The sequence below is a fragment of the Petromyzon marinus genome, chromosome 46, assembly GCF_048934315.1.
Source record: "Petromyzon marinus isolate PM22_M1 ecotype Great Lakes invasive population chromosome 46, UKy_Petmar_22M1.pri1.0, whole genome shotgun sequence".
NCBI lineage: Eukaryota > Metazoa > Chordata > Hyperoartia > Petromyzontiformes > Petromyzontidae > Petromyzon > Petromyzon marinus.
In genome coordinates, this window is record NC_133712.1 from 14,691,822 (window position 1) to 14,704,858 (window position 13,037).

The 13,037-nt window shown below is 54.2% G+C and overlaps 1 protein-coding gene across 4 annotated transcripts in view; it reads left to right on the top strand.

Moving 5' to 3' along the window:
- The window catches only part of LOC116952342 (lumican-like), a 31,668-nt gene extending 27,191 nt beyond the window's left edge, over nucleotides 1–4,477 (top strand). For all 4 annotated transcript variants that reach the window (XM_032971605.2, XM_032971604.2, XM_032971603.2 and 1 more), the window contains 2 exons: nucleotides 495–813; nucleotides 2,347–4,477. In XM_032971605.2, the coding sequence (XP_032827496.1) occupies nucleotides 495–813; nucleotides 2,347–2,501 (474 nt within the window). In that variant the 3' untranslated portion in view covers nucleotides 2,502–4,477. The remainder of the gene's footprint in view (nucleotides 1–494; nucleotides 814–2,346) is intronic.
- Nucleotides 4,478–13,037: the final 8,560 nt, after the last annotated feature.

The window sequence follows — 13,037 nt, forward strand, 5'->3', positions numbered from 1 at the left end:
CGTTTATCAAATTAATATTTATTTAAAATGTTTGCTCGTTTTGCAAAACACTCGCAGACCAAGTTACTCGCAATCCAAGGTGTTCATTACCAGAGCATGTTTGCTTGTTCACCACCACAAGTTTGCGTGTGGTTAATGCGGACACGATTTCTGTTTGCTGTTTGAACGTCTTAGCACAACCTCCTGTTTCATTGCCAGAAAGGGTAAAAAAAACTATTCTAATTATTTTTCAAACAACAGCAACCTCTCGATTTGAAGTTTTCGTGACTGCAAGGATCCATACTCTTTGGTTCTTTCAGGTAAAGTCCCGTAGCAGGTAAAAATTTAATAAAAATTAAATGAAACAAAAATGAAAACAACTAAATTAAATCACGACGTTTCGGAGGCAACACAAGCTTCCTTCATCAGGTTGTAAAAAAAACAGCAACTTCCTAAACCGTCCAATCACCGTGACCCCCCCCCCCTGCCGCCCTCCAAACTATACAACCCCACAGGGCCTTAAGTCGCTCATCCAGCTGGACCTGTCGGGGAACCAACTGAAGAAGATCCCCGACAGCCTCCCGGCGTCCATCAAGATGCTCTACCTGGACAACAACCACATTGACGCAGTGCCCGCCGACTTCGTGAACAAGTTCGCGGGCCTCCAGTACCTGCGGCTGTCGCACAACGCGATGACGGACGCGGGCGTTCCCGCGGCGGTCTTCAACTCGACCTCGCTGGTGGAGCTCGGCCTGGGCCACAACAAGCTGCACAAGATCCCCGTGGTCAGCGAGCACCTGGAGAACCTCTACCTGGAGGCCAACGAGATCCAGGGTGAGAGAGAGAGAGAGACAGAATGAGATAGAAACACATTGGGAACATAGAGAGAGAGAGAGTAGGGAGAGGGGGGGGTAGAGAGAGAGAGAGTAGGGAGAGGGGGGTAGAGAGAGATGGGGTAGAGAGAGATGGGGTAGAGAGAGGGGGTAGAGAGAGAGTAGGGAGAGGGGTAGAGAGAGAGATGGGGTAGAGAGAGAGTAGGGAGAGAGAGGGGGTAGAGAGAGTAGGGAGAGGGGTAGAGAGAGAGAGGGGTAGATAGAGGGGGTAGAGAGAGGGGGTAGAGAGAGGGGGGGTAGAGAGAGAGGGGTTAGAGAGAGAGGGGGTAGAGAGAGAGGGGGTAGAGAGAGGGGGTAGAGAGAGGGAGTAGGGAGAGGGGGGGGGTAGAGAGAGAGGGGATAGAGAGAGAGGGGGTAGAGACAGAGGGGGTAGAGAGAGAGGGGGTAGATAGAGGGGGTAGAGAGAGGGGGTAGAGAGAGAGGGGGTAGAGAGAGAGGGGGTAGAGAGATGGGGTAGAGAGAGAGAGAGGGGGTAGAGAGAGGGGGTAGAGAGAGAGAGAGAGGGGGTAGAGAGAGGGGGTAGAGAGAGGGAGTAGGGAGAGGGGGGGTGAGAGAGAGGGGATAGAGAGAGAGAGGCGGTAGAGAGAGGGGGTAGAGAGAGAGTAGGAAGAGGGGGAGGGGTAGAGAGAGAGAGAGGGGGTAGATAGAGGGGGTAGAGAGAGAGGGGGTAGAGAGAGGGGATAGAGAGAGAGGGGGTAGAGAGAGGGGGTAGAGAGAGGGGGTAGAGAGAGGGGGTAGAGAGAGAGAGGGGTAGATAGAGGGGGTAGATAGAGGAGGGGGGGGTAGAGAGAGAGGGGGTAGAGAGAGAGGGGGTAGAGAGAGAGGGGGTAGATAGAGGAGGGGGGGGTAGATAGAGGAGGGGGGGGGGGAGAGAGAGAGGGGGGTAGAGAGAGAGGGGGTAGAGAGAGAGGGGTAGAGAGAGGGGATAGAGAGAGAGGGGATAGAGAGAGAGGGGGTAGATAGAGGGGGTAGAGAGAGGGGGGGGGTAGAGAGAGATGGGGTAGAGAGAGAGGGGGTAGAGAGAGGGGGTAGAGAGAGGGGGGGGGGTAGAGAGAGATGGGGTAGAGAGAGGGGGTAGAGAGAGGGGGTAGAGAGAGAGAGTAGGGAGAGAGGGGGTAGAGAGAGAGTAGGGAGAGGGGGAGGGGTAGAGAGAGGGGGTAGAGAGAGGGGGTAGAGAGAGAGAGAGTAGGGAGAGAGGGGGTAGAGAGAGAGTAGGGAGAGGGGGAGGGGTAGAGAGAGAGGGGTAGATAGAGGGGGTAGAGAGAGGGGTAGAGAGTGGGGGGGTAGAGAGAGAGGGGGTAGAGAGAGAGGGGGTAGAGAGAGATGGGGTAGAGAGAGAGAGAGGGGGTAGAGAGAGGGGTATGTGTACATGTACTTTCTTTTGCACCGTACGTAGCCACAACCGCCTGACCCACCCCAACCCCATGTCTCACCCCCCCTCTCTCTCCCACTCGTCTCCCCACGTGACCCCCAGAGTTCACCGTGAGCAGCTTCTGCGGCTCCCCGGGCTCGCCGCTCGCCTACTCGCGCCTGCGCTACCTGCGCATGGACGGCAACAACCTCACCCGCAGCGCGCTGCCCGCAGAGGCCTTCCAGTGCCTGCGCGTCGCCTCCGAGATTCTTTTCTAACGGGGGAGGGGGGGGGCTCAGGGATTGGGGGGGGGGATGGAGGGGGGTGCATGGTGGGCAGGGAAGGGAGAGGTGGGAGAGGTGAGAAGGGAGATGAGAGAGGTGAGATGAAAGGTGAGATGAGAGGTGAGAAGGGAGAGGTGAGGAGGGAGAGGTGAGATGAGCGGTGAGGAGGGAGAGGTGAGGAGGGAGAGGTGAGCAGGAAGAGGTGAGGAGGGAGAGATGAGGAGGGAGAGGTGAGAAGTGAGGAGGGAGATGAGAGAGGTCAGAAGGGAGATGAGAGGTGAGATGGGAGAGGTGAGAAGGGAGAGGTGAGGAGGGAGAGGTGAGATGAGAGAGGTGAGATGAGAGATGAGAGAGGTGGTTATCGGAGCGAGGGCGGTGAACGTTGCTAAAAACGTCTGAGATCCTTTTCTAGCAACGTTGGTGGGGATGGTTGTGGGAGCATCAGGATTGAGTTGGGGGGGGGGGGCACAGTGGGCAAGTGCTGATGGTTGCCACCAGTCCGGGAGTCGTTTTGCAGGAATTGATTCCGCACAGAGATCTGTTTGGAGTTGAGTTGTTACGATGTTACGATGTACCGTTTCCACACAGTTCTGGCAAGAAACCGAGCGCTGGGTGGGGAATCTGTCCCGGGTTCGGTCTGCAGTAGGAGAGGGGACAGGCGAGAGGTGAGAGAGTGGAGTTGAGAGTTCAGGGTCGGTGGACTTGGTACCAGTCGCTTCTGAGATTCTCTTCTGTATGTACCGCACGTTTAACTCCTTTCGCGCCGTACGTAGCCAACCGTGCTAATCGTGCGTGCGGGGGAAGGACAACAACCATGACTCCATGTGACACGGGGAGATGACGAGGGGAGGAGTGGGGTGGATATGGGAGGGTGACGTTGGGGGGAGGAGGGTGGCCGGGTGGGTGGCAATGTGCACGAGAGACAAAATTGTGGTGCGGGAGCCGTCGCCGGCCACCCGAGACAACCTACGCGTCAGCGGCATCGTTGTGACGTCGTCGACGGAGCGGACTTGCGGCTCGCCACGCGTCGTGCGGCTGCAAGTCGCGGTGCGTCGCGCAGCGAGCGGGCACGCGGTTTCCCTCCGGGGTACCTGGCACGCGCCTCGCTTACACCGGTGGAGTAATGCGCCGAGGGAAGCGGGCCAAACATCTTGATGGCAAGGGCCCTCTCCTGCAAAACACGGTTGGTCTTCAGTATCGGTAAAGCTTTGTTTTGTGTAAGTTAGAAGAAAGCAAACACGGTTTACCGTTTTTTTTTTTCTTTCAGATTACGAGACGCACCTTTTATTTTACCCCAAATCACCCTAAAGTTAGGGCACGTCAATAGCACGCGCACACACACAGGCCTGAATAACACACACACACGCATTAAAATTTTTACCAGGTAAGGCCCCACTAACCTATACAGCTTTTTTTCAGTAGCGAAACTGGCTATCACAAATGATAGCTCAACGAAAGGGGGCTCATCGTGTGGAAATGCAGAGCAGCAGCAGCAGCAGACAAATTCTCTAAATACCGTGATGTTGATTCGAAATGGGGAGGGAAAACACCGGAGATTCCGGAGAAAAATCCACGCGACCACGGGGAGAGAGACATCCAAATTCTAAATATATACGCACATGCCTTAATAATACACACATATTTTAATAACACACACATGTCTTAATAACGCACACAGGTCTTAAAGGGAGAAATGTCGACGTTTCAGGCAGGAGGCCTTCTTCACACCAAAGGTTCTAGGTGCGTCTTACCTTCCAGAGCGTCTCGTAATCCAGAGGAATACGGTAACTTGTCTGAGATATTATTCTGTTGCAAAGTCGACTGAATATGATAACATCGCCACAGCGTTTTAGCATTTACAGAAGTAGTGATATAAGAAATAAAACTATTTAGTGGTTTCGTTTTAACTTGATTATTAAGTGGCTGGCTGCTTGTACAACAGTTATAAAAAATAAATATATACAAACATGCATTATTATGATTACTACTATACATATATGTTAAATGTAACACCGTTTTTTTTTCTTTTTTGTGAGATCATTATTGATGACGAGGTGGTCCTATCTGGAAACAAAAATTTGCTCTGGGACTTCTCTCCCTGGTCCACTCTAGAACCATCTTTGCTGTCGCACGCCCATCGCTGGTCAACTCTGGAACCATCTTTCCTGTCGCACGCCCATCGCTGGTCAACTCTAGAACCATCTCTCTCTCCTGTCGCACGCCCATCGCTGGTCAACTCTGGAACCATCTCTCTTTCCTGTCGCACGCCCATCGCTGGTCAACTCTGGAACCATCTCTCTCTCCTGTCGCACGCCCATCGCTGGTCAACTCTGGAACCATCTCTCTTTCCTGTCGCACGCCCATCGCTGGTCAACTCTGGAACCATCTCTCTTTCCTGTCGCACGCCCATCGCTGGTCAACTCTGGAACCATCTCTCTTTCCTGTCGCACGCCCATCGCTGGTCAACTCTAGAACCATCTCTCTTTCCTGTCGCACGCCCATCGCTGGTCAACTCTGGAACCATCTCTCTCTCCTGTCGCACGCCCATCGCTGGTCAACTCTGGAACCATCTCTCTCTCCTGTCGCACGCCCATCGCTGGTCAACTCTGGAACCATCTCTCTCTCCTGTTGCACGCCCATCGCTGGTCAACTCTGGAACCATCTCTCTCTCCTGTCGCACGCCCATCGCTGGTCAACTCTCGAACCATCTCTCTCTCCTGTCGCACGCCAATCGCTGGTCAACTCTGGAACCATTTCTCTCTCCTGTCGCACGCCCATCGCTGGTCAACTCTGGAACCATTTCTCTCTCCTATCGCACGCCCATCGCTGGTCCACTCTGGAACCATTTCTCTCTCCTGTCGCATGCCCATCGCTGGTCAACTCTGGAAGTCAATTCTCCCTGTTCTGCTTTCTCGATCTGTAGATTTTTAGTTTCAACCCAATCCCCCAACCGAACTTCTCAATCCTTGATTGACACCAACATTGAGAAACCGAATGGTGTCGTTAACTTTAGTCCACGACTAAAATAAGAAAATGCCGACCAGAGAGGAACACTGCCGCTTGCTTTGATCTTCACACTGACACCTGTCCTCACCGCTGTAGCTCGTTCAAAAGTTGATCAATTGTCCCTGCGGTGTCTAGGTTTATTATTATTATTTTATACAACACTTGCAAAGCACAGGACCCAAGGCTCACTATGCCAAGCGGTCAGAGAAAAAAACAGCCTTATCCAAGTTGCATGAGACGAGATTTAACACGTTTATTGAAATGAGAAAAGGTATGAAAGAGCTTGGATTAAAAGAGTCGGTGGAGCGGTGCAAGCGAAAGAAGCAGAACGAGAGGTCAGGTGACCTGCAGTGTGGTGAGTAATGGTGAAACCCGCAGTGTGGTGAGTGTTGGTGAAACCTGCAGTGTGGTGAGTGTTGGTGAGACCCACAGTGTGGTGAGTAATGGTGTAACCTGCAGTGTGGTGAGTGATGGTGAAACCCGCAGTGTGGTGAGTGTTGGTGAGACTCGCAGTGTGGTGAGTGTTGGTGAAACCTGCAGTGTGGTGAGTGTTGGTGAGACTCGCAGTGTGGTGAGTGATGGTGAGACCTACAGTGTGGTGAGTGTTGGTGAAACCTGCAGTGTGGTGAGTGATGGTGAAACCTGCAGTGTGGTGAGTGTTGGTGAGACTCGCAGTGTGGTGAGTGTTGGTGAGACCCACAGTGTGGTGAGTGATGGTGAAACCTGCAGTGTGGTGAGTGTTGGTGAAACCTGCAGTGTGGTGAGTGTTGGCGAAACCCGCAGTGTGGTGAGTGATGGTGAAACCCGCAGTGTGGTGAGTGTTGGTGAAACCTGCAGTGTGGTGAGTGTTGGTGAAACCTGCAGTGTGGTGAGTGTTGGTGAAACCCGCAGTGTGGTGATTGTTGGTGAAACCTGCAGTGTGGTGAGTGATGGTGAAACCTGCAGTGTGGTGAGTGTTGGTGAGTCCCGCAGTGTGGTGAGTGATGGTGAAACCTGCAGTGTGGTGAGTGATGGTGAGACCCACAGTGTGGTGAGTAATGGTGTAACCTGCAGTGTGGTGAGTGATGGTGAAACCCGCAGTGTGGTGAGTGTTGGTGAGACTCGCAGTGTGGTGAGTGTTGGTGAAACCTGCAGTGTGGTGAGTGATGGTGAAACCTGCAGTATGGTGAGTGATGGTGAGACCTACAGTGTGGTGAGTGTTGGTGAAACCTGCAGTGTGGTGAGTGATGGTGAAACCTGCAGTGTGGTGAGTGTTGGTGAGACTCGCAGTGTGGTGAGTGTTGGTGAGACCCACAGTGTGGTGAGTGATGGTGAAACCTGCAGTGTGGTGAGTGTTGGTGAAACCTGCAGTGTGGTGAGTGTTGGTGAAACCCGCAGTGTGGTGAGTGATGGTGAAACCCGCAGTGTGGTGAGTGTTGGTGAAACCTGCAGTGTGGTGAGTGTTGGTGAGTCCCGCAGTGTGGTGAGTGATGGTGAAACCTGCAGTGTGGTGAGTGTTGGTGAAACCCGCAGTGTGGTGAGTGTTGGTGAAACCTGCAGTGTGGTGAGTGTTGGTGAAACCCGCAGTGTGGTGAGTGTTGGTGAAACCCGCAGTGTGGTGAGTGTTGGTGAAACCTGCAGTGTGGTGAGTGTTGGTGAAACCTGCAGTGTGGTGAGTGTTGGGGAAACCTGCAGTGTGGTGAGTGTTGGTGAAACCTGCAGTGTGGTGAGTGTTGGTGAAACCTGTAGTGTGGTGAGTGTTGGTGAAACCCGCAGTGTGGTGAGTGTTGGTGAGACCCACAGTGTGGTGAGTGTTGGTGAAACCCACAGTGTGGTGAGTGATGGTGAAACCTGCAGTGTGGTGAGTGTTGGTGAAACCTGCAGTGTGGTGAGTGTTGGTGAGACTCGCAGTGTGGTGAGTGTTGGTGAAACCTGCAGTGTGGTGAGTGATGGTGAAACCCGCAGTGTGGTGAGTGATGGTGAAACCTGCAGTGTGGTGAGTGATGGTGAGACCCACAGTGTGGTGAGTGTTGGTGAAACCCACAGTGTGGTGAGTGATGGTGAAACCTGCAGTGTGGTGAGTGTTGGTGAAACCTGCAGTGTGGTGAGTGTTGGTGAGACTCGCAGTGTGGTGAGTGTTGGTGAAACCTGCAGTGTGGTGAGTGATGGTGAAACCCGCAGTGTGGTGAGTGTTGGTGAAACCTGTAGTGTGGTGAGTGTTGGTGAGATCCCCAGTGTGGTGAGTGTTGGTGAGACTCGCAGTGTGGTGAGTGATGGTGAAACCTGCAGTGTGGTGAGTGATGGTGAAACCTGCAGTGTGGTGAGTGATGGTGAAACCTGCAGTGTGGTGAGTGATGGTGAAACCTGCAGTGTGGTGAATTCTGATTTTAACATTTTTTGGTTACTCAGACTTATTTTAACCCCCCCACCCTCTACCCCTTCCGCCACAAGTATCTTCGACTTGGTATTGTTTGTGTGTGTTCCGCGCATTGTGCTCAGACACACAACACACACACACCACACACTACGCAAAAAGCCAAACTGGCTTCATTTTAGCGGTGGATAATAATTGTTGATGGCGTGCCCCCCCCCCCCCGCCCCCTGAGTCCACTCTACCGTGTGACCTGGACACGCAAAAATCACCTCCACGACCCGGGACGCCAACATACAGCGATGAGACTACGCCGCTGATGCTTTTGTTCAAAAGTCGCCAACGTCTTCCAGTTTACCGGCGACCCGGAAGATGTTGGGTACGGGGGGGATTAAGCCGTCTCCTCGCACGCCAGTCACTGTTATATACAAATATATCCTTAGGAACCTTTACGCACACTATGCCGTGCTGCACAACTCATAGCGACGTATAACGATGTCGGTGTCGATAAATGAAATGAGGATTAATCCCCACCCAGCCTGGGTTTATTCTGTGGTTTTTCGTTGTTGTTGTTGTTGCTGTGAGTGCGGTGCCTCTCGGAGGGTGTATGGGGTTTCTATGTCAGCCTCCGATGAGTACCTGGTGCGGTGTGTAAACATCGCCACTGGGGAGACAAAGGCGGCCGGGCGTGGTGCTGGCCACCCACCCCCTCGCGTGCCGTTCCGGCCTTCATAGGTTCTCGCTAACATCGCTTTCCCCTACAGTCTGCTAAGGCTATACGGGGGATCTTTGTATTTGGAGCCGCTCGGATGAATGACGTTGTGTACAAGCTGCCTGGCAGGTCTCTCTATACGAAGCTGTGGGTCTACTCAGCCACAGACATGCCATCCATCTCTTCTCTATGCTTGCCAAACGTGAAGCCCCCTTAATGGAACATCTTACGCCGGGTTGAAACATTCCGGATGACCTGCCTATGATCCATCCATGGGTTTGTGTTCGGAGCTCACATATCCTTGAAAGATCTGGACGCTGTGTCACCAGTGAGCTCTGCAGGCAGGCGAGGCTGTGGTGGATGGGTTATATAGCCCACATGCCCAGCAACCCCATGCCCAAACAGCCTCTGTTTGATCAGGTAGTGGGGGCTAAATGGCCACCACAAGAGCTAGAAAAGAGATTGACTGATGTGGTGCAGGAGTGGACTTTCCGATGACCGATACCAGCGGTGTCAAAGTCAGCCTCTGTGGAGGCGGCTCGTGAAGGACGCTGCTGGGCAATTGGAGGCGACGTCGGAGGGCGAAGTAGCGACGCTCACAACAACGAACGAAGCACCAGGTGGCTAAAACGCATTGTGTGTGGAGGGGAGTGGAGTGAGATGAGAGGGGAGAGGCAGGAGAGAGTGTGGAGGGGATAAAAGTTATGTTGATGATGTGAGTGATGTGAGGTGAGGGATGTGGGGAATGATGTGTGGTGAGATGAGTAATGATGTGCAACGGGCGAGGTGAGTGATGTGGTGTGTGGTGAGATGAGGTGGTGGGAGGTGAGGTGAGGGTGGTAAGCGGTGGATGCGCGTGCGTCACGTGTGCGTCACGTGTGCGAGTCTTACAGAAACCTCACCACGTTTTTTTTTGCAAACGCTTCTTTAGACTAAAAAAAATCCACTCGGTTTCCCCCCCCCACCCCGCCCCCCCGTGCAACGTGGCTACACACAGAGCCAAAAATTCCTCGTCCTCACTCAAAATTACATTTCATTTATACCAGGGACCATATTGATTTCATTTATACACGGGCCTATATTTATTTTTACAATAATCACGGACGGCGTGGATTCGTGGGCGTTTTGCCACGGTGGAAAGATGGTGAGCAGAATAACGCCTCATTAAATTCAGAGGATCGCCGGTTCGATTCCATCACAATTGACGTTTGTTTTTTTAAATAAATCCACCCTCCAGCAACACCGCTGTTCACCCAGAAGTATCCATGTGTACACCAGTCATCCAACGGCTGTGTGGTGGGAGTGAGGTGAAGTGTGGCTACATCCACTGGAGCGACCCCTGTTCGACTCCCGTTCACGGCCAAGGCCAGTGGCCATTATCCTAACCGGGCCTCCCCTAGGTCGACTCAGCCTCAAATGAGAACCTGGCGCGGTGCGTAAAAACATCGCCACTGGGGAGCCTGTGGCGTGGTGAGTGAGGGAGCATGCAGGAGATACAGGATTCACGATGGCACTTCTGCATTCACAGTTCCACCACGGCCCATGGCTCCGGTTTATTTTATTTTCCCACTGGGTTCTCACTGGTATGGGTGGCACGGATCGGGGCCATTCTGGCTGTCTGGATTCCTGAATTCTCAAATCCTGAAACGCGACACTGACCTCTCTATGCGAGTCTATGCCCGTCACACCGGGGGATCACTTGCGAAGTGGCCTGAAAGCTTCAATGTAGTACAGACGAACGAGCTCGCGCACACAGAGACGGGCAAAGATCCCCGTATAACCCACACAGACTGTTGGGGCAAGTGCTCTTGGAGGCACGTGCGGGGGTGGGTGGCCAGCACCACGCCGGGCCGCCTTTGTCTCCCGAGTGAGGCTGAGACGACCTAAGGGAGGCGAAGGATCGGTTCAGATAATCGTCACTGGTGTTGGCCACGAGCGGGAATCGAACTCGGGTCGCCCACGAGATACACACAAAGATCCCCCGTGTAGCCTTAACGAACTCTTACGACAAGTGCTGTTAGCGAGCACCTATGAAGGTGGGCACGGCACACGAGGGGGTGGGTGGCCAGAACCACGCCCGGCCGCCTTTGTCTCCCCAGTGGCGCTGATTACACACCGCACCAGGTACTCATTTGAGGCCGAGTCGACCCAGGGGAGGCCCAGGACCGGGTTTTGCTGTTCGTCACCGGGAATCGAACCCGAGTCGCTGCGCTCGCAACGCAGCGCGCTAACCGCTGTCCCGCCGCTCCCCACACGACGAGCGGAGACTAAGAACGCCATCGCTAGTGTCCGTGACACCACCAACACGTGACACCACCAACACGGCCACACACCTCGCTTCGCATGCTCGTTCACTCTCCTGCTCCTCCACACACGCACACTTACACACGCACACACACACACACGCTCACACACGCACGCTCACACGCACACACGCACACGCACGCTCACTCACGCACGCTCACACGCTCACACGCACACACGCACACGCACGCACGCACACTCACACACGCACGCACACGCACGCACGCACACGCACGCACGCACACTCACACACGCACACACGCACACGCACGCACGCACGCTCACACACGCACGCTCACACACGCACGCTCACACGCAGACACACGCACGCTCACACACACACACACACGCTCGCTCACACGCACACACACACACTCACACACGCACACACACACACACACGCTCACACACGCACACACACACACTCACACACACACACTCACACACGCACACACACACACACGCACGCTCACACACACACACGCACGCTCACACGCACACACACACACACGCACGCTCACACACACACTCACACACTCACACACGCACACACACACACACGCTCACACACACACACACACGCACGCTCACACACACACGCACACACACGCACGCTCACACACACGCACACACACGCACGCTCACACACACACACACACGCACGCTCACACACACACACGCTCACACACGCACGCTCACACACGCACGCTCACACACACACGCACGCTCACACGCTCACACACACACACGCTCACACACACACACACACGCACGCTCACACACACACGCACACACACGCACGCTCACACACACGCACACACACGCACGCTCACACGCTCACACACACACACGCACACACACACGCACACACACACGCACGCTCACACGCTCACACACACACGCACACACACGCACAGACGCGCTCGCCACTCCACACAGACGCTCTCTGTTCAAGTCCCGTCCGCTGCCCAACCTCCTCCCCCCATACGCCCCCCCCAGCACGCCCCCCCCCCCATAATAATAAAAATAAAACACACGCCTGGCAAAAATGAGGAGATATGAGCAAAGGGGGTGAGTGGACGAAGAAAGGAGGGGAGGGGGGTACGGGGATGAGTGGGGGACTCATCTCACAGGCCCGGGCGAGCGAGCGGTTGGGTGGGTGGTGGGGGTGGGTGGTGGGGGTGGGTGGGGGTGGGTGGTGGGGGTGGGTGGGGGTGAAAGTCGATTCGCGAATGACCACATTGTGAATCCGAGCGCGAAGCGACAAATTTATCGAGCAAACAGCAGCCGAATCTTGGGCTAGCGGATTTGGCTCGGGCTGCCAGGGACAAACTCAGGTGGCAGAGTCGGTCAGGAGGGTGAAGCGACCGTAGCGGCCGATCGCGACTCGGTGTGTAGGGTCGCCCGCCGTCGTCCGGACTCGGACGGTTGGCTACGTACGGTGCGAAAGATCTTCGACATACGTACGTGCGTATTGGAGAAGGGGGCACGGAAGTAGATATCACAGAGCTACCCGGTGAGATCCCTTCGCTCTGGTCCACACACAGCAGAGGAGGGCAGCATTATACATCGCCCGCTCTGCCAAATGAGACTAAAGTGTGAATTTTGCCAAAATTTGAGTGGTCGGTGTCAGTGGTGACCGGGCTGAAACCATCAGCTCTCGGACACTCGAGAACTCCGCTTTAGTCGCAGGCAGCAGCCGGAACCGGGATTGGAACCCAGGATGTTGGCTGTGTTGCCTGCTCAGCGTCTCTGACCTTTGAACCACCAGGCCTGCTCCGTCACTGTCTTTAAACTAAACTATCTAAACTTTATTTTATTTCAGCGGGTAAGGTCTCACTGAGCTACATAGCTCCTTTTCGACGCACGTTGATTCTAAATGTGGAGGGAAAACCCAGAGGGCCGGGAGAAAAATCCACGCGACCACGGGGAGAGGCTTGTTACTTTTTAAACAACTTTTATTGCCGCCAGCAGCAACAGCACTAGAGGCGATTCCGATATGAAACACACAATGTCACCAGCAACACAAATAAAACAAACGCTATAAATCAACGCGCTGTGGCGCTAAATGCACTGCGCACAACACGAAAGAAAAGTCACGTGGTGGTGGTGGTGGTGGTCATCGTGCACGCCACGGTGACGAGCGAGCGCTTCAGAA